At 35.7% G+C, this 26,938-nt stretch overlaps 1 protein-coding gene across 1 annotated transcript in view; it reads right to left on the minus strand.

Annotated features, from left to right (window-relative positions):
• Positions 1-5,151: 5,151 nt before the first annotated feature.
• LOC140149627 (uncharacterized) overlaps positions 5,152-26,938 on the minus strand; it is a 52,293-nt gene continuing 30,506 nt past the window's right edge. Inside the window, exons 19-34 of the mRNA XM_072171708.1 lie at positions 26,219-26,482; positions 24,974-25,093; positions 23,206-23,319; positions 22,284-22,406; positions 21,787-21,906; positions 21,350-21,466; positions 19,980-20,093; positions 18,924-19,037; positions 18,355-18,486; positions 17,449-17,556; positions 15,086-15,199; positions 14,280-14,411; positions 13,918-14,031; positions 12,338-12,517; positions 10,882-10,999; positions 5,152-10,044 (exon numbers count right to left, since the gene is read on the minus strand). Coding sequence (XP_072027809.1) covers positions 9,888-10,044; positions 10,882-10,999; positions 12,338-12,517; positions 13,918-14,031; positions 14,280-14,411; positions 15,086-15,199; positions 17,449-17,556; positions 18,355-18,486; positions 18,924-19,037; positions 19,980-20,093; positions 21,350-21,466; positions 21,787-21,906; positions 22,284-22,406; positions 23,206-23,319; positions 24,974-25,093; positions 26,219-26,482 — 2,141 coding nt within the window. The 3' untranslated portion in view covers positions 5,152-9,887. The remainder of the gene's footprint in view (positions 10,045-10,881; positions 11,000-12,337; positions 12,518-13,917; positions 14,032-14,279; positions 14,412-15,085; positions 15,200-17,448; positions 17,557-18,354; positions 18,487-18,923; positions 19,038-19,979; positions 20,094-21,349; positions 21,467-21,786; positions 21,907-22,283; positions 22,407-23,205; positions 23,320-24,973; positions 25,094-26,218; positions 26,483-26,938) is intronic.

Genomic DNA, 26,938 nt, shown 5'->3' on the forward strand with positions numbered 1-26,938 from the left:
CGTTATTTCATTAAGTAACCGTTATTTTTTTAAACTTGGCAAAACCTCGACGCGAGGTTTTTAATATAATCTCCAATCTATGCGGTTCCTATGCAAATGTTGACTAGTAAATTAATATAGGCTGCCGGCGGCGTCAGGTATACATAGAATTTTTTTTTTTTATGATGATGACATGTATGATGCAAACTCATAGGTTTTGTGCGTTTGGCAATTTGGGAGGGGTGGGGATGGGGGTTCAAAATGACCCCATAGGATTATAAAATCAAAATTTCAATTGCTCAAATACCTCTTTCAAATATATCAAATTATTTACATAAATAAAAAAAATAAAATAAAAAAAAATAAAATAAATAAATAAATAAATAAATAAATAAATAAATAAACGAAAAAAATTGAACAAATTGTAGCGTAGTATTAAAATCATAAATATAACCATTGCTGGCAGGAGGACTCGAACCAACGATATTGACATTAGCAGTCCGATGCTCTACCATTGAGCTATGACAGGATCTAGTGATAAGGGTCGAATTTTTAGCTTATACAGTGTTTGTCAGTGTTTGTCCGCCTCGTGAAAGAAAGAAATATAAAATCTCAATTTTTAATTTAAATTTATTTGATAATTTTCTAACCTATATTTTCTTTAGAGCAGGGACAAATATTTCCCCTTTATCTAATTTGACCGCTATATAAGAATCTACTTCTTTTATTACTGATTTAATTCCACGATTTGTTCCATTAAGCAATATCAAAGATTAATGTCACACATCTCACAACAGATATTTAGTTGGCTTAGTGGTCTTCCACAGTGCTGTTTAACCTGGAGGTACCGAGATCGATTCCCACCTCTGCCTGCAATTTTTTTTAAAGACTGGGAAATAATAACCTGACATTCGCCGCTGAAATTCGTACTTCAGAAGCGGAGTTATAACTTGTTAAACTTTGCTCCTTCCGTAAAAGGGTACATTATTTTGGCACTACATTATTTCTTTTTTTTCACATTGCTGGTATTAAATATCAAATGGTCATAATTGGCGGTCACTTCAAATCATCCCCAACTGAACTAGGTTCAGGAATTTCCTCTCATTGTTAATTGTTGGTTAACCCACCACTTGAGAATAAAGGACTATGATAGGTGCAACAGGATTACCTACGGGATTATCTCAAGGATATAATTATGTTCTCCATCCTTTTCTTACATCTTCTCTGATATGTGCTAGTGTCAATGGTTATTGTTAAAAGGCAATAAGGTGTGTAATTGCAATATTTCCTCTGAATAGGAAAGACTCTCTACATCGAGTTATGTATGCTGGTGGTTCGCAATACTGTTATTTAAGAGAAGGTATCTTCCAAATCCAAATCCAAATGAGATAACAGGTCCTGTGTCATAAGCTGGGGTACCTTTGTGTTACATGTCACAAATTGTTGAAAATCAGAGGTGGTGTGGCATAAAGTGCTGTATCATTTTTTCCATAAATCTGACAATAGTAAAAGTATATATTTTCAGATAGCTTATAATACAGGGATAATAACTTTTGAGTTTCAAATTGATATACATGGTTGCCCAAAATATATACAGGGTGAAACAAAAAAATAAGTGCTTGAAAACTTGTCTATGTAATTTACCTATTTATTTTTCACTGAAATGATTTTAGCAATAATAGTGATATATTTGAAGAGTATATTGATGACGCTTTCACAAAATATACAGTTTGTTTAAGTTTTGCCTAAAGTTAAAATATACAGGGTGTGCCAAAAACCTGTAGAAAATTTATATAAAATATTTAGATAACTGTTTACGTACACAATATTTGGCCATGTATTAACAAATGAATACCCAAATATACTCCAGAATGAATTGAATGGTGCAGATTACAGTAAAAATGTTAAATTATGCCATACAAAATTATACAGGGTGTCATTAAATAGTAACACAACATAATTTCTGCTTTAAAATATACAGGGTGTCATTAAATAGTAACGCAACATAATTTCTGCTATTTTAAATGTACGACATACAAATATGTTGTGAAAAGAAAACACAGGTTTAAAACATGAGCATGTTTCCTACATGTACATCATCCCATGAAGCAATCCTTTATTACACATTTTAAAAAGGAATGGAAATTGGCCCTGTTGATACACTTCACCCTACATGTATAGGGTGTAACATAAAATTCCATGATTTAATATTTTCGTAGCATAAATTCATCACAATTGTAAGTGATCGTTAACTTTAGACATACCTTGTCCCTTACAAAATGTTTCATTAAATGTAATTTAAGTGTACTTTATAATACAATGCTTTTAAAGCATGTCAATAACTAGGCATGATAATTGAAATGTGTAAAATTTGCCCAATAAACATAGGCCTATTGGAATTTGGAAATTAAAAAAAAAGAAGATATTTCGAAAAGATTAGGGCTTATTTTGTGATATATTATACTATTTATACATGTAATTCTAGATTCCTAGAGTCACCAGCTTTCCAAAAATGTATACTCTTACTATGCTAGGGTGAATGGCAGATTTTACTGAGTCTTGCATAACAGGGTGGTCACCGTGCATTTTCTTAAAAAATAAAATAAAAAATACAAATTCCGATGTTTATATAGCGCCTTTCCCCAGATCTCAGAGGTTTGTAATTTCGCTGCCATGGTGAATCATCACAATCAGATCGCAAACCTATCCGCACTTAGATCCACCAATTATCAGTGCAGCTCCCCAAATTCCATTGGATGAAGGAAGTTTTAGATATTAACCAAGCAACTAATAGGCCTAACCGATTTTTGAAAGCAGGAGGAAACTGAAGATCCCGGAGAAAACCTGCGAGAGCGAGCATGGAATCGGGATAACCCTAGTGCACATAAGTTCTTGTGCCGCGCCGGGGCTTGAACCCGAGTCCTCAGTGGTGCAAGGCGAGAGGACAACCGCTGCTCTCTCTAGGGGTCTTGTTATAATAAAATCAATTTAATAATATCTAACTGCAACATTTTCCCTTTCAAATGAGACCAAATATTAATATTTCCATTAAGGTTTGCTAACAAAAATTAACAAAATTAAAAATGATATAGTGAAAAAGTATGATTCTGCATAGACTTTATACAGTCCCTCCCCCTAATCCTCCTCCCCCTAATCCTCAGCCACCCTTGGCACATTTCATTTAAAACGTTATGAAAAAATAATGAAAGTTGATTTTAAAACAGCACTTTACATGAGTAATAAAGAATAAATTACCTTAAATTTAAGACCTTAATGAGCCTTCTAGGTAAAGAAATACTCAGGAGACAATGTTTTGTAATCCACACTACACATCAAAATGTAACAAAACCACCTTTTTGGGTACCCCAGTATATGGCACAGGATCAACAACATTGGCCCAACGTTGGCAAACGTTGGAACCATCGCGGCTAGCACGCCAACATTGACCCCATGTTGGTTTGCCCCTTGACTAACAGTTGGCATTCCAACATTGGTCCAAGGTTTTTTTGCCATCTTTTCAGCGGCCTTGGAATTCCATTGTTAGCCCAATGTTGCAATGTAAATCTTGTATCAACAGTTGGCATTGCAACATTGGGCCATTGTTGATATGACATGCAGGAGTCAATATAGTTGCAACATTGGGCCAATGCTGGAATGCCATTCCTGTTTCGATAAATGGCATTGCAACATTGGCCCAATGTTGGAATGCCATTCCTGTTTCGATAGTTGGCATTGCAACATTGAGCCAATGCTGGAATGCCATTCCTGTTTCGATAGTTGACATTGCAACACATACTGCAGTTACTGTCCGTTTTCCTATACACAATACACAGTGCTCTCACCATTGACGTGTGACCTCAACAAATGATGTATGTTGGGAGAATGGACACTTGCCTAGTTAACATCACTGTGTGAAAAATAACCAGATAATATTTTATTTATTCTCCAAAACTTCTAGCAAATATATTTCTCTAACATGACCTAAAATTACAGCTAGGTTAGATGTTCAGAAATGGTCGCACTTTTGTAAAATATGAGTGAGGGCAAGGCATAGCTAGCCAACTCCCCGTGTTAATTGAATGGAGATTTGACCGAAAATATTGGTATCGGACCGCTCACTTCTGAAGGATGCCACAAAAAACGGTAAAAGCTACATTTAAATTATTCTAAATAGGTTCTAGAAAATAAAGTTTTGTAACATGTCCTAAATTTTTAGCTAATTTAGATGTTTGGAGAGGGTCGTACTTTTGTGTTTTAGGAAGGATATGTAAACGACAGATAACACCAAAAATATGAAGAAATTATTTCCAAACTGTGTTAAGTCAACAATCATTATGTTGCTCATTTTGAAGAATGCTGGTTAACAAAAAGCAGTTCTTTGTGTCATTTCGTGAACAATGGTACACATACCATTGTTTCCTTTCGTTTCCTTTATAATCGGTTACCCAACTGAAGCTGTAATACCAGCTTTATTGCGATGTCGCACATTGAAAACAGACACTTGTACACAACCAGAGAAGATCTGATTTAATCAGTTGAGCTGCTTCAATGAGTGTTATCTTGGTTTAATAGCTTTTAATGGGGTTTAAGTCCTGCAAAGGTCGAGATGAATTCTACTGTAGACATGACTGCATCATGATTGGTCCAATGTTGGAATGCCATTCCTGTTTCGATAGTTGGCATTCCAACATTTAGTGGCTAATGTTGGAATGCCATTCCTGTTTCGATAGTTGGCATTCCAACATTTAGTGGCTAATGTTGGAATGCCATTCCTGTTTCGATAGTTGGCATTGAAACATTTAGTGGCTAATGTTAGAATGTCATTCCTGTTTCGATAGTTGGCATTGTAACATTTAGTGGCCAATGTTGGAATGCCCTTCCTGTTTCGATAGTTGTCATTGCAACATTGGGCCAATGTTAGAATACCATTCCTGTTTCGATAGTTGGCATTGTATCATTGGCCCAATGTTGGAATGTCATTCCTCGATAGTTTGCATTGCAAATCCTTGACTTGTCAGAAATCCATTGTTCCCCCTTTAGACCTGTCAAAATTTCTTGTATTGCCCGCCTTTTGCCTTGCCAAATATTGTTTGCCCTAGTCTTTTTGCCCTTATTGCACAGCCCCTAAACATGCTAAATGCAAAGGATATTGTAAGTCATATATCAAGAATGTTATCTTATTGTAAAAATTATATCTTTTATTAAAACATTTTATTGAAAATTTACATTGCATAACAATTGTAATACACCAAACATAATATGAATTTACATCCTTTATCGTTAAATTGGCACTGATGAGCCCTGAATATATTAATTATTTTCAGTTGTGTACTCGGAATAGTTTTGTGTGCCCAATACAAAAAATACAATCAACAAATTATAAGATTTCTTATTGATTTATCATTTTATAATATTTTAGTTTGATTTGTTAACATCCTTCTCAAAGCAATAAATCAAGCCTTTCCATAAAAAATTCCTATATCGTCAATGCGTGTGTATCAACCTCTATATCGTCAATCGTGTATCAATCCTGTATATTCAATGTGTATATCAACCTCTATATCGTCAATGCGTTCATCAGCCCTATATCGTCAATGCGTATATCAATCCCTATATTAATCGGCAATACGTGTATCAATCCCTATATCACCGATGCATGAATCGATTCCTATATCGTCAATGCGTGTATCAACCTCTACATCGTCAATGCGTGTATCAATTGTATATAGTCAATGTGTATATCAACCCCTATATCGTCAATACGTGCATCAGCCCTATATCGTCAGTGCGTGTATCAATCCCTATATTAATCGTCAATGCGTGTATCAATCCCTAGATCGTCAATGCGTGTGTGAATCCCTATATCGTCAATGCGTGTGTCAGTCCCAATATCGTAAATGCGTGTATCAGTCCCAATATCGTCAATGCGTGTATAAATCCATATATCGTAAATGCGTGTATCAATCCATATATCGGTAATGCGTGTATCAGCCCTAGTCAATGCGTGTATCAGTCCCAGTATCTTCAAGCACGGGCCAATTGATAAGCTTCAAAATGATACCAAAATTATATACATAGCATCAATACTTTTCAAGATATGGATAAATTTGTAAATGATACCAAAGGTTCATATTTTTGAAAAATTGCTAGTCTGTGTAATGTGCTAATTAGTGCTCTGCCTTACACAGGATTGAATAGGGATTATCACAGCTCAACTGTCAATTATTGATTAAATAAACCTCTTTTTCAATCCTATATAGTCAATGTGTGTATCAATCCCTATATTAATCGTCAATGCGTGTATCATATATATCGTCAATGCGTGTGTGAATCCCTATATCGTCAATGCGTGTGTCAGTCCCCAAAACTTAAATGTCTTATTCTCCAATTCTAATGCAACAAAGGTTTTAACGCATTCCTAATAAATGTATCAAAATACGAACCCTAGATCAAAATTAAAGCCATATTATAACATTTCTTTAGAAATAGATTATAGTATTAATTTTCAATAAAATGTTAACATGTACTGTCAGATATGTCCCCTTTTAATTTTGAGGTGAACAAGTGAGGTAAAGCAAAGACAATTGGAATTTACTACTAGCGCCAATGCATGTTACTCCGGCGGTTGTAATATGGTACGATCCTCTGGCGTGTACGTGTTTGTGTGTCCCGCACGCCGTGTACGTAGGGGTGTGTTGACATCGCATACGCGTTCGACTAATATTTCTATCGTAATAATAAAACGACGGTTCCGGTGGTTTATTCAAAATCTCGGATTTTGACAAAACTACAGCACCTAAAGTCTTTATTTTTGCAGAGAATCTTTGTTCACTAAAGTACATTACAATCGTGTAAAAACCTGAATTTAAAATTTTTTTGAGGGCGTTCTCCTCAGCAAATGTTATAATATGGCTTCAACGCAGTGTGATCCAAAGTACGAATTACGATTTTTTTCAGGTGCACCGCAAGGTGATTTAGTAAAAAAAAAAAGTCACACCGCACCACACGCACATCACATTTATTTTGGTTAGATAAAAACATATTTTGTATTTGCACAATTACTTACACATTAACGTTTGCACATCCTTCGCTGGAATGCTTTAAGAACATTAAACACATCTTTATGACACATTATCATACAAGTAGCTTTCTCTGTGTACATGAATTATACATAATTCTATTCATATTCTATCCTAATATCTATTTTTTCAGGGACGCAAATTTCTAGACTTGGTGTCCTTTTTTTAAACCAGAAAAGCAAAACTATTACCGAGAAACAAGAAAATAACATAAGAATAATAGTAATATTATAATCCATGTAAATAATCCATTGGGCATCCAGGATTCGAACCTGGGACCTTTAGTTTAAATGTCCAATGAGCTACCAACTGAGTTAGCTGGAGAAAGCAGAACATTGTTAAGTATGTATCTATAGACTAAAATTCGGTAAACCAAAGGTCCCGGGTTCAATTCCAGGATGGTTATTGGATGTTTTTTCACTGGTTATCATTCATGTTGTGGTAAAAAGTTTAATTCACATTTCTCTATAACATAAGAAATTCTTATATTTCGCGCTGCATATGATTTAAGTTGAGGCTTACATTTCCTTTCATGTAAAAGACTTCGCGCGTTATGTACATACCGGTATTAAAAATCTTTAAAAAAAGTTCGGATGTAAATCGGATGTTCGGATGTCAATACGAAATGAGGATAATGTTTGCGTTATATACAACTTGCACAATGTCACATGCTACAACTGAACAATATACATATATATTGTTTAGTTTTGCATTGGACATTTTTGGACAATTATTATCTACCCGAGTAGGATTCATAATATTTAGATAAGATATTTGCATCCCCGAATATTTCTGTTATATAGGTATATATTTACATTGTAAACCACTACTATCGGTGGGATGATTGGAGATTATCTGAAATGAGATACCTAGCTTTAGCTACAACTAAATGTCAAAAAAGGTCGGTATAATGCTGTTTCCATGGGGGCACATGATTCAATATATTTTGTTTCCTGTAAGCCATTCTCGTCAGTGGATTTGCAGGACCTCCAATATTGATGGTAGCATTATTGTACTCATTTGCTTGCGCCTGGTTAGTCTAGCCTACTATCTCCATTTCATCAGGTGGCAGCATTCATATGAATCATGGGAAGAACAAATATTGAATGTTTATGAGTACAATGGTAAGAATATTTTCACGAGGTGAAATATGGACTGTTCCATTCAACGACCCTTTGCCAAGTTGAATAAAACAGTTCATATTTCACCTATAAATTAAAAAAAAAAATGTCCATTAATTGAATAAAAGCATTCAATATTTGAAGAGCTTATTTCCAACTGTGTTAAGTCCACAAACCCATGTATCTGATTTCCCTGTGCGATATTGCAATTCTATTATATACTGCGCCAATAAAGTATCCTTACACTTAGAAAAATAATCACAATTTCAAAACTGAACAATACTGGGGTGAATTTGTTTTTGTAATAGATGTACTAACTAATCCTGCACATTATGACACCACATTGAATCCAATGTGACTTCAAGAAGTAAAGTTACAAGCAATTGAATAGACGAGGGTCCAGTTTTAAAAGTGACAAACTGGCCTATACAAGGCGCAAAAAGATTCCAACAAGCGCAACAAAGAGATTTCAAAGTTTCTTCAATGAAGCGTTATTTAAAGCAGGTTTTTATTTCAGTTTTTACTTCTCTGTAGTTTTCATAACTTTTATTTTATTTTTCAGTTCTTTTGTTTAAGTTTTTTTTTGTTCCTTTTGTTTTAAATTAAAGCCAAACGCATAAATTATCCATTCACCACTCTCAAACCAGATGTCTAGTGTGCGGAGTTTTGAATAGGCCAGTTTGTCACTTTTAAAACGGGACCTTCATCTAATCAAATGCTTGTAACTTTGCTTCTTGAAGTCACATTGGATTCAATGTGGTGTCATAATGTGCAAGATTAGATAGTGCATCTATTAAAAAAACAAATTTACCCCAATATTGTTCAGTTTTGAAATTGTGATTATTTTTCTAACTGTAAGGATACTTTATTGGCGCAGTATATTATAATTTCAATTGGATGCACCATTACAAAGCAAACGCACAATTACAATACTGTGTGAGATTTTGTTTCCCAAATGAGAACAATAGTCTGCATATTGTTATGCACCATTGTTATGGTAAATAACAGTATAACTCATTGTTGCTAATGTCAAACTTGTCAAAGTAATTGTGATTGTATCACACAAGTAAATGAGACACATGGAATTGTGGACTTAACACGGTTTGGAAATAAGCTCTTCATTTGTTTTATATAACTCATTTATATTTTTTTTTCACTTAATTTTATAGATCAGGAAAATAAAATAAATATAAAAATATAAAACATATTTATTTTAGAAGCGATACCCACACTTATAATTGGCGATGGTAGCTGCGTGTTAGTGCAATGGAAAATGGACTATTGCATCAAATGACAACAATCTTTGTATGAGTTATATAAAAACCTATAGTGAATCACATTGGAATAATGCCATAGAAGGATGTATGTACGCAGCTTTTATGTCTCCCATTATATTATGCATAACCCGTCCCTCAACCTGATTTTACTTAGTATCATTGTGCCGTTCAGTAAAGAAAGAAATTCAGTAAGAACATGGATTTCTTGATTGATGTGAGCATCTTTGGAGATCAAGAATCACGAAAACAGGACATTCATTACCAGAATACAATAATAATAGTATAATGTAAGAACTGAAGATATTCATCAATAAAATGATATTTCAAATAAACCAGACACATGCTGACATAACTATTGGGCAAAAAATGGACGCTCTTATCCTTGTATGGTATTTGTCCCAGGTATTTGGCAAACTTTCAACGCGTGACTTTCATTCGTCTTCGTCCTTTGGTTGAATGGGTGCTGTATCAGCCGTGTTTTCATCAACAGCTGGACCAATTTGTACGCTTTCAAAGCCATCACCGTCTGTGCCCCCATTATGTTGGTTGGTGTATTCCACGACCTGCCTGTCTTCTGGGGTGGATTTCCTAGGTGGAAAAACAAGGAAGGCCAGCACTAAATATATCACTAATATACTGAAGAATATTCTAACACTAAAAGGTTGGGATATGACGTTATGGTTAAAGATAGATGAACGAATGTGATTAGCATTACGGAGTTTGGTTGAGGACTAGGGATTCAGTGCTTATGTATTCATAATAGAAAATGGGAAAATTAATATCTTGTGATATTTTTTGTAATGATTGAGGTTAACATTGGAAAATTGAATCTGACAATGATAGCCATAATCCGAGTAGTTGACACACACCAGCAGATATTTGCTCAAATTAAAGCTATAGGTAAAAATTACAGAAATAATGCACAGGTTGTATTATACGTTCCCGCTACAGCGACACCTCGTGACGTCATGCTGGACAAATTCCATTGGCTCTGCAGAGGAGGTTTATGGGTGTAAATGCAATTGAGCAAATAAACACGTAATCAATACAGCAATGATTTGCTACGAATTGAACATGGCACTTGCCTCATAAAATCACTTTAATACCTCTTTGTGAGTGACGGAGGCCAAAATTCCTGCTCGCAATAATTGTCAGATTGATTTCAATGCAATTTGTTTCAAAGTGCTTCTCATATGCAGTAAATTGCGAAAAACACTACAATAAAATTTCAAAATATTGACAAAATGAAATTGCAAAGTAAATATTTTATCAACACTTAATACCATTATATTAGAATGTTCTGTATTAAGTTTTCAAAAAGGTTTCTAAATGTTATTAAAATGTTTTGTACCCTTTATATAACCCGACATTTAAATGTTTCAATTTTGCAATTTTGCGCCGGACTGCTTGTTAATTAATACTCACTGTGATTCACGAACGAAGTAAATAACTGCCAGCAAAATAAGAATTAGTAGGAATAACGCTATGGCCACTCCAAAACTACCTCCAACAGCTACGGCAACGTTGCCCGCTGTGGCGCCACCTGAAAAAAAACACCCGAGTAAATGTCTTTAATTTCGCTTATATTAGCAGTGATATTGCCGTTTTTGTGGAGGAAATTGTGAAAATGTTGAAATTTTACAACCTGAAATATACTACAAATAATTATCAGTATAATTGTATATTAAGGCGTATATCTAATTTCACACTGTTCATGTTTCTAAATAGAATCCTTAGGCCTGCTCATTTATTCTTGACGCAACGTTCCCGGAACCACCGCTAGGTGGCAGCACACGACGAAAGCTTTGATGGAACACCATAATTACTTTCATATGGAAAAACCAGGTAATGCTCTGAGATGCCCGATATATCTATGATGTAGCCACAATTTTGACATTGTAGCGCATGGAATGCCTTAGAATGGTTTCAAAAGGGTTGGAAACGCTGATAAATATACGAAACAGCATAGATCTAGGCCAAAAGTGCATTTAATCGACAGATCTAATAGACCCGTGACGTCTGCGTGACGTCACTGGTCTATACATGTACAGGTAGCCGGGTATAGCCCCCAGGGGGCATAGGACACGCAACACGGACGTACGAGGCTGGCGAAGATACAGGGCTGACAGCCCCATTCACAATACACGGTTAGCGATTATAAATGGACAATTAACATACTTGCAGTGGGGTACTTTGCAGAACCCCAACGGTTTTAGAGTAAGATAATTTTGCTTTGACACCACATAACAAATTTAGAATTGTTTGTGAAGATTTCATGATTATGTGTTAATCCAATGGCGACGTCAAAAATAGCGATATCGCATCCACCATCATCTGATAGCCCCTTCATCTGGCCAGACGCCACCAACGGCATCTATCTCTAGTTCCGAAAAACTCTGGATCTCGTAACTATATTCTTTTTGATGAGATATATTGTTCATTTTAATTAGGTATATTATCACTTTAGGTATATAATCACCGTTTTATTTTAAGGGTATACGATGTATTGTTGGTCGAAACAGCCAAAACAAAAAGTAATTCACAACATCTTGCGAATGGTAGTGAGCTTTAGCAAAAATTGCATTGCTCAATTCATAGCGAGCGTGTAGAATAATTCAAATATCACAGATATACTTTTGTAGGTCCTGTGGTTCTGGAGTTATGTTGTAAAGAGGGCTGAAACAACAACACTTTTGTAAAACGTACATAACTCATTAACAACAATAAATTAAGCAAGTTTTCAAAGTGTATGATTTGTAGAATGAACTTTTGCAAAACACCAAAGTGTTATTTTTTCAATAATTTATTGATTCAGATAATGAAAAAGAGTGTACCTGCCTATATTTTTAATACGGATCATTTCGGGGACTATTATACTCACTGCTTATGACACATTCTGGTGCATCGTTAGACCATCCATCATCTGAACAAGTTGCTTCGGTGGCACCTTTGAGGGTGTAACCATTGCCGCACAAAAAGGACACCTTTTCATTAAGGCCGTATACGAGCTTCTCTGGATACAGGTAGCCATTCTTCAGCCTGTGTGCTACACATCCATTAACTGGAGGACAAACATGAGCAAGTGTCATTATGACAGAGTCATTTTACGATAATTGCCTGACAAAGTAGTTTCCCAGCAAACACTAAACGTTTTCAACATCATTCGCAAAAGGTTATAAAAGGTTGTCAGAAAAATGTCGGGTTATATAAAGGGTATATTAAGGGTATAAAACGTTTTCATAACATTAAAAATCATTTTTTGATAATCTATTGCTCAGCAAACATTAATGTTTAACAGAAAACGTTTAAATGTCGGGTTATATAAAGGGTATAAAAACGTTTTAATAACATTCCAAAAACGTTTTTGAAAACTTGATACAAAACATTCTAAACAGAATGTTATTTTGGGGTTGAAAAAATATTTTGCGAAAAATGTTTGCCCAAAATATTTGCAATAACGTTTTAAAAACGTTTTCATGGCCTTTATATAACCCGACATTTAAATGTTATTAAAACGTTTTGAAAAAGACATTTTAAAAACATTTCTGTGTTTGCTGGGTGCAAATATTTTAACATAATGTTATTTAAGTGTTGACAAAATGTTTGGCAAAAAATGTTTGCAAAAATAGTTTACAATAACATTTTGAAAACATTTTAAAAATATTGTTGTAGTGTGTTTTCATACAAAACGTTTTAAAACGTTTTCATGACCTTTATATAACCCGACATTTTAATGTTATTAAAACGTTTTTATGTAAACCAAAAGCCAAAATATAACTTATTAAAAACGTTTTTAAAACGTTTTTGTGTTTGCTGGGTTCGTCACCCTGCTACAACAATTGCCTAACTCACTGCTGTAATAATGCCATTGACATTGATCAATCATAAAGGAGATTCTGAGGTGAGTTAACCCGTGGTGAGTTAAGCAATTGTGACAGGTGACAAATGGTGAGTTAGACATTTTAACACCAGAATTTATGCTGTTTATCTGCAGCCTTTGCTCTGATTCGTCACTGCTTTATGTAAAGGGTCAGTAGCTCGTCAAGCTCTACATGAGTTATCTCCACGGCTCCTAGGACCCCTTTTGCATTTTATTTTTCATTTCATACAATAAAATAAATATTGTATGAATCATAAAAAAAAACACCGATCCTTCATTTTTAAAGTGTTTTATAACATGTACATAGGTTATTTGTATAGTGCCATTTTTATACATTTTTCATTTCAGCACTAAATAAAACTACTGATTGACCTATTGAAATATTATTTGAAGTGTCCAATTTGTTAGCAATTCCTTTGGATGCGAATAGCTTTTAAGTAAAACAAAATAGAAAGAAGTCACAAAACAAGCTTGATCAATAATACAATACCTAGTATATACCTGGCATATTCTTATATTATATATATATTCATATTAAACAAACTCTTAGACTCGCATCCAAACAGATCACATCAACATACCATCTTGACATTTATCCCCCTTGTAAGGAGCAGGACAACGACACATAAAAGCATTGATATTATCTATACAACGTCCATTATTCTGGCAGGGGTTGCTACGGCATTCGTTGTTATCTGAAGTACAAAAATAAAATGGTAGAATAGTTCATTGAAAACTGATGTGACTCCATGCACTTATTAATTTCATACGCAACTATCAATTACGCGTTTGTCTTCATGAGATTTCAGATATGACGATGATGATGATGGTGATGATGATATACATTTCTACTACTGTAATAGCAGTAGTAGAAGTAGTAGTAGGTGGAAGTAGTAATAGTGCATTTGTGAAGTATTTGTCATCATAGTTATAAAATACATACTAATTTCGCATCTGTCCCCGCTGAAACCATCAGCGCAGATGCATTTGATGTTTCCTGCTCCAGACCTGCCTTCACAAGTCGCTCCATTTTGACATGGTGGAGGATCATCATCACAAGAGACAGTAATCACAGCTGTAAAATAATGATACAATGTGTATTATTGTGTTTAGTGTTGACATTTACTATAGGAAATGTAAGAACAAGGTCACGATGTGAATATCGTTTAATTTGTAGCCACAAGCGTAACTGTGTGCTACGCATGTGTATGCTCCGCATGTGTGTGCTGCGCATGTGTTTGCCGTTAAACGCGGAATTTTTTTAAAATGAAACTGGATATTTCAACCGTGGATTTTGCTGCAACCGGGGACCGTTCCCGTTTAAATAAGATGTGCAATTGACTCCAAAAATGCATTTGAGAGTACGTCCCTTATTGTTGATAAAAATCAGAATCCAACTTAAGTGTGTATAAAATGAGGCGCAGAAAATCAGAAATACACGACCCGTTTACTGGTCCTGTACAGGGTCCCCGTTTGCTGCCAAACACGTGTAGGGGTAGGGTGTAGGGGTGTGTGGGTAAGGGTGGGTGTGTACCGTGGGTGGGCCTGTGTAGGAGAGGCCTAACCTGGGAATGATTGCCAGGATCTGACATTCACAAAGGCCACTTAAAATTAGGTACATTGTGACTGATGTCATGCAAATTCTTGGTAGTATTAGATACTGGAATCAGTTAGTCCTTTCTCGTTATTAGACTCCTCTAATTGGCTACAGCTTTTCATCTAATCGGGACTTTTTATATCCTACTTTACCTGTTTGACAATTAGGTCCTCGCCATTCGTCTGTGCAGCTACATGCGTAACTGCTTGCAAGGTTCGAACATGTCCCACCATTTTTACATGGTAGACTAATGCACTCGTCATAATCTGAAAGAAGTAGAGAAAATGAAAGATTACTATTATTGCTATAAGGGGGTCTGTAATGAATGAGAGAAATCAATGTATGTTGTATAGTATAGTATAGTATAGTATAGTATAGTATAGTATAGTATAGTATAGTATAGTATAGTATACAAATATTTACTGCTCATGGGGGATCTGCTGGAATCCATTGGTCCCCGAGGTGAAATGGCGATCGTGGGCCTATTATTTTCCCAAGACCGTAGTCCCACGGTCTTCAGTTCACCAAAAAACAAAACAAAACAAAAAACCCGAAATACTTTACAACCTTGGACTTAGCCTCTGGCTGTTGGCAAATAAATCTCGAGGAGCAATTTAAGCCTAAAACCGCATTTATCACTCAAGACGGTCTGTATGAATTTATTGTTCTTCCATTTGGTATTTACAAGGCTCTAGCAACTTTTCAGAAAGCGATGCAAGAAGTATTGCGTGAAATAAATTAGAAATTTGTATTCTGTTACTTAGATGAGGTAATTATCTTTAGTAGAAGTTTAGAAGAGCATTTGGATATTTAAAAGTATTTAATAGACTAAGAGAAGCGGGATTAAAGTTACAACCAAAGAAATGCACTTTTGGACTGAAGTCAAGTATTTAGGGCACGTCGTTAGCAAAGATGGCATTGCTAACATACTAGTATCCCGCAAAGCTGCAAATTGTTAAGGATTATTCTACTCCAACCACAGTTTCTGAAGTTCGTTCTTTTTTTTTAAGGTTTTGTGGGGTTTTATCGCAGATAATCGAAGATTTCTGTAAAATTCCTGATCCCCACACAAATTTTTCATTGGGATGCAAAATGCATTGAAGCATTTGAAACTTTGAAGCAAAAACTGCCGGAGCCTCCAATTCTGGCCTATTCTAGCCTATAAACCATCCGGGCGCCTTGCTCGATGAGCCCTTAATTTCAAAGTTACTGTGCATATTCGGGGCCACAGCAATACCAATGCAGACGCTCTTGGCAGACTTAAGTATGCAAGTTTAGACAATTGTGCAAGCTGTTCTCATTCATAGTCAACCCCCTTAATCCTTACAGTCAGAGTGGGAGAAGACTGATTTTAATGACATGGCAGATGACGTTTTGCAAGAACCAAAAAACGATTAAGTTCATCCACAAAACGATCAAGTTCGTCCTCAAGTTGATGCCGTTAAAAATTTGCACTTCCAGAACGGTAAACGGTTGACGATTAAACAGCAGCACAAAAGGCCCCTTCCATTCCCAGTGATATAGATTTGGGGGAAATTAAAGAGGCATTGTTGCTGGATGGGTTTGCTATTTTAATGTTGGCTTATTTAGGTCGTGATGAGTTGCCTAAAGATGCATCAATATTTTGCTCTCAGTAGTATATTACGGTATATCACATATGACACACCCCGGCAAGACGACATTTACCAGAAAGAAATGTCGTTATTAAGTAACAGAGGGACAAACTTTCTCAGCAAAGTGGCACTTGAAGTATGTCGCATTATGCGTACACAGAAACTAAATACCAGCCCATAACACCCACAATGCAATGCAATCCAGGAAAGGTATAATGCAGTGATATTAGATACTATTTCACATTATGTGAATCAATTTCCTGACTGGGATAGATACTTTGCATATGTGCAACAAATTCTGTCTGTTTGCCCTTCTTCCTATTGTATGGCATGGCAGGGAAGCAAGATTTAATATTGACGTTACTTTACTGTAAGAATGTCAACATCCTGGCAAGACATTAGGAGAACAGCTCAATAGCCACTTAGAGGTATTCAGAACATGTTCCAAAGCTCATGCCGAAGAGCATCAAGCAATTATGATCGATCGGTATTATGAACGTTCTCATTAAGTTGAATAACAGATAGGGGATACTGTTTGGAGATATGTATCTCAGCTTTGCAAAAAAAGTCTCTCCCGCAAATTGATGAAGTTTTGGTCTGGTCCTTACTTGTTAGTTGAGAAAACGGGTCCCGTTAATTTTCGAGTCAGAAACTTGGAAACAACAAGTTAATCAGTATGCCGATTCACGTGAATCGAATAAAATATGTGTACGATAGGTATTTTAGGGCAAACCACAAAGATCTTCCGTTATACCAAAATCAAAGTACCAAGTCTAATACCGGATGACTGTCCTGAAGATTAATTTGAAGTTGAACCGCTCTTATCAACTCAAGCACACAAGACAGTCGTTTACATTATTCTATGTCTTCCCGCGGTTCAGGAACCTGTTTATTTGACTTACCATTTTCACAATTTGTTCCAGTGAAACCGTCATAACATTTACATGTGTATCTGTCACTCAAACTGGTACAATTTCCTCCATTCAAACACGGATTGCTGAGGCAAAAATCTGCAAGGAAATAGAAATTAGAGGAAAGTAAGTAAACTGCTTGCCTTTGCTCGCTGTATTTTCAATTACGAACCATCGTGTGGGATTTAAATTGAACTTTTTAACATTGGCAAGCGAGTGGCAGTCAGTAGCTTCTGTGTGAAACGCATGCTACAATTCTTTAGCCTATACTTCACAGGCTAAAGCATCTGATTATAAAGCCAACTTAATATTTATTTAAAACAGTGGGCCTTAACAAGTCTGTGATTAACAATTCGTAAGTACCTCTCACAGACAAAGAAACAAATGTATTTCCATTTATGGTACTGCCACTGATAATGCTTAAAACTCTGATACTTTTCCAGTAACAGAGCTGTCCATCATTCTGGCACCACCTCCCAGGTACTATTGTTTGGAGGTAGGCATATAAGGGCAATCCTTTCATGGTTGACCCTTTTGTTATATAGACATGGCAGTAATTGTTCAACACAGTACAAAATATTAGTACCTGGTTTTTTGTTTTTGTTTAATGCACTAGCATAAGGTTTGGGAAGGTGTGTGACAGTTTTACTCCGCGAATAGAACTCTAGACCATTGTTTGGAGTAGCCTCTCTGGCCTTCATTTATGAAAGTGTCCAAATGTTTTGTAATGTGAATATCAGACACAAAATGGTTGACCATGGTCTTAAATAAGCCGCAAAACACATTCAATAGAATTACAGTACAAATTACAGAAACCAAAACCAAAACTAAATCAAATACTTGAACAGACCCACTGTATAAAGCGACTGAACCCAACATGCTGTACTATAGTTTTACCTGCTCGTTCACATCGGTCTCCCGCGAAGGTTTCCGGGCAGATGCATACCGAAAAGCCGCCACCCCTATCAATACATGTCCCGCCATTCTCACATAGAGGTGATTCATCAGGATCCGGACAACTTGCAATGGCTATAAAATGTAAATAAAGGCATAGTGATTATCTTGTATATACGGGTCTCTCCTTATCCCCCTTCATTCTTTCTTCATTTCTCTCCTTTTCCTTCTCTTTTTTTTCTCTGGGCTCGATCCACAAAGCCCTCCCATCACTCCACTAATATTAGTAAGTTGTTGAAACAGATTTGGAAAAAGACCCCCAAAAGATACAGATAGGTATCTCAAGAAGTCTTTAAATAATCATGATAATACAGATTAGCTTTACCGCATTCAAAAACAACAGGTTTGGCAATCCATCCGCCATCCGTGAGAGTGAACCTAGATCTTATTCTAGAACTTTTATTTTGTAGCCAAGATTTAAGAACATAACCATAGGTAATTTCAATTTCCTGGCACGTAAGATAACAGAGATGCGACGGAGGTAGAACTTTTTGACTGACTCTCGCACTTACGAATTTCACAATAGTCCCCTATGTAGTATGGTGGACAGTCGCATCGGTATCCATTCACCAAGTCCATACAAATGCCACGATTCAAACAAGGGTCAGACAAACATTCATTAATATCTGGAATTAAGAAACAAAATGTAAATGTATGGTTTTTGGAATTTGACGTTAAAAAATTAACGTCTTCATTCGAAATCAACAAAAAATATTTCAACAATGTATGTCCTCATTCTTTCTTTTTTGAACATGTTTGTGAAATAGCTTCAACAATGGTTCGCTGGTAAATAGTAAAATAGCCTTTGCCTAAAAAAGGCGCGGAGAGGTGGCATATTTACGGATTCAGGCTAAATTCAAAATTAATATAAAACGTTTATTTTTTTAATCGATTACAAAAATTAATTTTTGTCATTGATTGAAATTGTGTCTGTCAATGATTACACTACAATTTTTACTTCAAGAGCTCTTTGATTTCTTCAAATAATTTTTTCATGATAATAGAGTGAATCTCCTGGCCCTCAGAAATGACCCCGCCGCCTTAACAATTTCTCTTGATACACCACCGGGTATTTTAGAGAGGCAAAAAGCATTAACATGATTAAGGGGTCAAGATATAAAATTGCTTGAATCTTTTAAGAATCATGCTAAAAGAATTGTCCTAGAGCTTCCTAGTTAAACCTGTCAAAAGCATGCAATTAATAGTGCTATATCTGAGACCAATCAATATATTTATAAATATTTTTACCCAAAATAATGATAAAATTTGGTGATCAAGTGCATGTTAAGCTCGGAAATTTGTGCAATTTACCCTATTTTGGTCCAAAATACGGTATTTTTTGTGCTTAAAGGGAGGATGGATACACTGGGCAATTACTGCTTTACATTATCTTCTATTAGGATTTTAAGGTAGACGTCCCCCATACAAAAATATAGAGGGGATGTGTCCCCTCCGTCCCTCCCAGCTTCCGTCGCCAATGAGTGTTGTCATATATTTGCCGAATCCCTGAAAATTTCCAACATGCGCATGAACCACCGTTTATCCGAAGGTGTTATTTTTCTACTCACTTGTTGCACATATAATTCCTGTAAATCCGACTTGACAGTGACAAAAGTAACTATTTGTTCCTTCAAAACACGTTGCTCCGTTGAGACACGGTGCACTGACACATTCTGGAATATCTGAAATAGAATTTAACAATTTTCGTAACATTTAAAGAAATTAAATATGGTAATTCGTCATTATCCATGCGGCATCTCCGCAGCTTTCCTAAATTTGCTGTTTTTTCATGAACCAAAACAACTATTTTTATATTTGAATATCAAGACCACATTCTTGCCAGAAATTTCATGGACATTAGCTATTATACAAATACTAATCAGCGGCGGTCGAAGTATTGAAATTAAGGGGTGTGACAAAATCAACATTTTAGCCGGAAATATGATGTGTTTTGCCATTTTGCAGTTTTACCATGTTTTTGTACTAAAAAGGCAAATGTACAGGGCAATTATTGCTTTATTTTTCTTCTGTTATGATTTTTACGTTCCCCCTCTTCCCATTACAACAAGTTGCAATACACCTGGTGACAAACTTTAATGAGCTATGACATCACCCAATTTACATCTCGTCGTGATTTAATAGTGTATTTACTATGCAAATAACCACTCTCCTATAGTTTGATCACCTCGTAATCGACGGGCCTTATAACATCGCGGATTAATATCAATATATTTTATTTGGAGAATTATCTTGTGACATCTCGCCAGAAGTATTACAAAATATTAATTGAATGTTTGCAACCTGCTTAATATTCATGTGCAACCAGAATCTGGTTGCAAAAGTCCGCCACTTTTGTCCAAGTAGTTTTCTCATTCGTCAATCCAGAAGGCTGACGAATGAGGGCAGCAGTCTATATTAATGGTAGCACACAGCCTTCTGTACATGTTAGCGCTGAACGCATGGTACCATGTATTGTCAATGGCATTATTGGGCCTTAATTCACTACGAAACAGTGAAATTCTTGGTTAAAATTACATCAGGTACATGTGTCGGTTTTTTAATTAAAAAAAATTTTGCATGTAATAATTTTTATGAACATAACATATTCAAATCAATATCAATTGTGATATAGTGGCCTTAATACACTTGTTTAGCAAGATACGGCAATTGGCGTATACCGACGATTGTCTGATTACTTAGTCAATTCACCACACACGGTGGAACGGGAGATGTCCTCGAACTTTTTCTAATGCGCCGCCTTTGATATTAATTGTGCATGGTGGTTGAACTTGAAATGTAATCCCGAGGTGCATAGTTTGCTGCAACGGCTTTTGAAATGTAACAATGTTTATTTCAAAAAATATTTACTTTTCAACCATTAAACGAATTTAAGACAGTTAAGAAAGTCTGAATACTCGTAAATAAATTCAACCATTACCTTGGTCACAATTTTGTCCCATCCAACCTGGAGCACAGTTACATGCATAATAATCAAATACAGCCGCCCTACACGTAGCCCCATTTTGGCACGGGTACGTTGAACAGGGGTCGATTTCTGTGGGGAAAATCAACTCTCTTATTATTATTTCGCTAATTAAAGAAATATATTTCAATATAAAGCCCGTGCATACTTAGAGTGTAATTAAATTATTTAAAAAAAACACTTAAAATATTTGCCATTCAGGATTTGAACCAGATATATTTCGTTCAATTCCTTGTTAAAATGAAACTAGATCGTTCTTAGAGATAATGTGACTGAAAAATTAGCTCCCATTGCTAGACCATATATTCATTTTCGCACATTTAAAATATTTTATTGTAAAAACTTATTGAAACATGTATTATTGATATACGCAACATCGAAATAAGCTATACCTGTGCCGCAATTATCTCCAGTAGTATATGGAGGACACTCACACGCCCACATAAATGGTATCGGCTCTGTGCATGTGCCATCATTTAGACATGGGTTACTATCACATACCGGTGGGCATTCTGTATAATGCAAAACATAGAAAACATTAGCATCTCAATTAGGCAAAAAAACCGACCGACCCTAACCTGGAAAATCTGAAAAAAAAAGTATTTTTTTTTTGTATTACTGTACAAATGAATACCGACCCTAATTTTGGATTAGACCGACCAAGGGTCGTACTGCTATAAAATTCAGTGTAACCATTAGCACCCGTTCAAAGTGTTTACCAGTTACCACTGGCTTAAGAGCTCTTAAGGGATGGTGTTTGAACACCCACCCTTACAGCAATAGGTATATAGTTTGTTAAAATGAAAATTAAAATCCGGACAACAAATTTGCTATTTAGTTGTTCATTTGTATTATATAAAATAATAAAATGGTTGTTTTCAGTACTTACGCTTTTCACATCGATCACCACATATACCTAATGGACATTCACAGATGACCTCGTTCACTTCTGGGGTAGTACAGTTAGCATTATTCCGACATATTGGAGGAGTAGAGGCACACTCGTCGATATCTGAACACAAAAAAATTCATAAAATAGAACATGACACAGAAACGCAATCGTAATTGTGAGCCAATGCTTGAGTAAAACACCAACTAATAATTAATTTAAGTGTTCAAGAAATTCGTATGCTCCAGCTTCACAGGCCGCTCCACACATACGGCTAATTAATAAATACGTATAGTTCATTTGCTCTAACTGTGAAGGTTATTGCGAGTTGATAATTCCCAATGTTGATAAAACCAAACCACATTACTACATACTAGAGAGGTTTTCTATCAACAACTGATAAATTGGCATAATATTTTAGACTAAAATAGTTCAAATTGTGTCTCTTATCATTGTTATGCCTTCTTGAGTACCCCATTGGAACTCTTGGCTAGTGAAATCAATGAGGTAAACCATTAACCTAGTAAACAAATCCAGTCATAACCTTGTTTAATTGAGCAACAAAGTCGTATGCACAAGGTTTTTTTTCATGATCACGTTAGTGAAGTCGTATGTACCATTGAAAATCGTTATTATGACTTTCGTTGCAAAAACTATATCAAAATAATTAAAAAGTTAGCTATTAACAAAATATAATTTTTAGACCACCAATTTAAATTTCCAAACTTTTATATGATAGCCATGTAAAACAAGAAACACCAGAGTTAACAACATCGTTTGTTGACAAAGAAGTACCTCAAAGGTCCAAGAAAGTCGTATGTACCCCAAATATGACCAAGGTGTGACGTTAATAGTTTATACGACTTTAATCACCAGGGCAGTGTACTGTCTAGGTGCACTGAGCAACAATGAATAACTTTACCTGTTTCGCAAATACGGCCAGTAATTCCTGCATCACAATAGCAGGTGAAACCATTCAGTTCGTCCTGGCAAAGTCCGTCATTCATACAGGGATTAGGATCACATTCGTTTATTTCTATACACAGAGGAAAAAATACGTGAGTGGATGAGAGACTAAGTAAGTGAGTGGTTGTGGTGGGGGTGTGTGTGGGGAGGGGGAGGAGTATGTGCACACATTGTGTAGCTGTGTACGTGAGGGAATACTTCTACTGAAGCCTTTAATTTGATGAAAGCAAATATATAGCTGCAGCAGAACACTTTTTGACATGAAGTAATCGATAATTTATAATTGGTTTGAAAATATTTAAAACACGCATTATTAAGAGGGGATGGTTCATACTAAAACCGTTATGATTTTATATTTGTATGACCAAACTAATAAGAACCGAACTTGAGATAAGATCGTTCTGATGACTTGATGAAATTTGCTCCTTTCCATCAAGCAAACGTGACAAGGCTGATCAAATATATTTTGCATAAATGTACTAGGTCTTATAACCATGATAACAGTACAATTCTGGCACACAGTAATCACCACATTTCTTACTCGAGAATATATACAGTAAGCCAAAGAATTAAGGTACCAGTTATGTTCACTCCCTATATATCCTAAACAAAGACAATATGTCATAATTGGAACCAGAAGCCAACACCCGAATCTTTTAGCTCGAATTTAATACCTCATTTGTTGAAATTGAATATATGAATACAAAAGCCACCCAAGCCCATACTGTGGCCAAATTGAGCTAAGCATGGGAAATTGTTGCTATACATAGGCCTGTCATATGTATGAAAGAACAACTCAAATTCACCCCCTGTGTCTATTGAGCATGTGAAAAATAGCATGTATGAAGGAACCACCCAATTCCATGATTTGAGTCTTGTAACACATTGATTGAAATCTAGTATGTATAAAAGTTCACTTGTAAAACATTCATTGCTGGAGAGCGACTTTTGAAAAAAAAAAATGGGTTTAATAAAGGAAAGTATGTGGTTGATATTACATGGCAGAATGCTTATCAACATTATACATACCTGTGTGCTTTATTGTGTATTATCTTACTAGTGTTAAACTCATTCCAACATTGTTGTCATTGTATATGATTCAAAAAACCCAGAAGTCCAGAATTTAAAATGAACCCCACGAAGTCCCTGAAATGCTAATCGTCATACCTAATACAGGTTAATCCACTCATTTGCCCCTAAAACTGACCATATTGACCAGGTAAATCTAACTCAAGGAATTAAAATGATACACAGGTTTTTCTCTCAAAATCACTTCCCATGGACTTGGGTGGGTTTTGTATTCATGCATTCAATTGTTCAAGAAATAAAGACACGACGATCCAAAAACCCAAAGAAGATTCCTGAAGTTTCAGTTTGCTCCATTGCATGCCATATTGATTTGTACACAACGCACAACGCTTCCATTGATTAACAGGTTAAAACTAGCGTCGTGCTTTCATCGATTAGAAAACAAAAGTGCAACTAATTAAGTTTTAGATCACCGTTTCTTTAATTCTCAACCAATTTCAACAAATAAGGTCTTAAACCAGAGCTAATGAATATAGGTATTGACTGATTGTTTTAATTTTGACATATTTGTCTTTATGTAGGATATACAGAGGTAAACACAACTGGTAGGCCTACCTTAATTTTTTGGCTTACTGTAGTTAAATGGCATAGGTGTATTTTAACATAAGGTGATTTAATTAATTACAAGTCTTTACCTATTTGGCAATGTACTCCCGTATAGCCGGCTGTGCATGCACAAGTATAAGAGGCTGTGTCTGGTAAATCAGTACAGGTACCACCGTTCTTACATGGTTCCGCCCAACAGGCTGGTAACGCTGTAGGAATTAATAGATTAGTAATTATAAGTATAGGAAAACACTACAAAAACGTTCAAATATGCAACATTTCCTGATCACTACATATTATCAAGACCATTTAAAATTTGCATTATTTGGAACCTAAAAATTTGACATGTGCAAAGGCAAAGGGGGGGAGGCAAAGACGTTTTGACAGGCTGATAGGAGGGGAAGCAGTGTTTGACAGGTCATGTGTCAGTAACGTTATATCTTGTCCCCTTATAAATACATTACATTTATCTATCGCCTTCCAGATGCCTTGTTCCATTAACCTTTTCGAGATATGGCGGACACAAGAGGATGGCGCTGCACGAAGTGGGTAAAGTCTTTTGAATTTGCCGGGTTTTACCCAGCTTGAAGACTGTCCTCCTTTTGAGTACGCCATACTTCGAAAAGGCTATAAATAGAATGTAAACTCTTTGTTAAGGTTTCTGTACTTTTGGTAGAATCTGTTACTAGTCTCAGGTAGAATGTATCTTTATACCCCGACGTCTAATTTCAACGGGTCTTACTTTTTCTTAGCACTGGCTCCTCCATGATCCATGATATTTCCTCGCTACGCGCGCTCGGTGCTCGTTTCGCTCGCTATTCGAGAGGCGTCGCGGTTTGTGAACGGGGCTAGTTCTAACTTTTTCCAAGAATTCACAGTTACACTTTTATAGGTCTTGATGTAAAGAGTGTCGAAACGAAATATCTTCATAAAAAGTGCATGTTTAGCATTCCGTACTCCCGGTCCGTACCCATTCAAATCTTCAAGGTGTAACTTTCAGTGGCGTAGCTAGGGGTTGTGGCGTCCGGGGCCAAGGATAAATAATGGCACCCCCCCCCCTTCATTCGTGCGAAAATTTGTACAAATACCACTAATTAATTTTGGTTATAATGAAGATAAAATACACTAACTTTTCATTACTCTCCTAATCTAAACAATGAAACAATTGAAAGGTTGGTAGCAAAATCTTGGGCAGGAATATTCTCATAATTGTTCGCACAAAAATGCCGTTTTTTACGTTTATAAATCATTGGGATATATGTACTGTCGGATTGAGGGTGCTAACTGTTTATAAACAAAATAAACAATAATGTAAAAATAAACAAATAACTTACAGTAGTAAATGTCCAAACCACCAGGATTTCCGAATACGACAGACCCAACAGACAGTGCCACAGGAAATCGGCGATTAGACTCCACTAGACCTCCGATAATAATATCAGACCAATACAGATATTCACCATACACTATGATGTCAAAGGGATGGATAACTGTGTCTTTAAGAATACCCCTATCCAGGACAATCTTTTGCTCCTTTGTAACTAAATCAAATGAACAGATTTTGTTTTTCAATAAGTCTCCCCAGTAGAGTACTTCCTCTGTAGAAGAAAAGAGAAATGAAGAAAACTTAAATTTAATGTCAATTATGACAACTCTGTTTTAAATACTCTGACATACAGCACTATCAATAATTAGAAGTAAAGTCTGCCCAAGAAGTAACGCAGCTGTTATAAATACGTCTGTAGCTTCAGAACTAATACTTGTTTTCGCAATATTTTAACATAAAATGAAGTGTTTTGAAACAAAGATACCCGAATTTAAAAGTTGCAGCTATTTGTATTGATTTGAAGTAAAGCGCGAAGATAATGACGTGCTTTACGTGCTACAGTGCTGGCATAATAACCATTGATCGCTGTAAACTGCAACTTTTAAATTCGGGTATTTTTCTTTAAAGCACTACTGCGTTGTTAATGTTGAACGGTATTTAACAAAATCCCGGGACCAAAATTCGCGTAAATAAATCATCCTTCTCTCTATGTTGAAATATTCTGAAG

This window comes from Amphiura filiformis, chromosome 1, assembly GCF_039555335.1.
Source record: "Amphiura filiformis chromosome 1, Afil_fr2py, whole genome shotgun sequence".
Taxonomy (NCBI): domain Eukaryota; kingdom Metazoa; phylum Echinodermata; class Ophiuroidea; order Amphilepidida; family Amphiuridae; genus Amphiura; species Amphiura filiformis.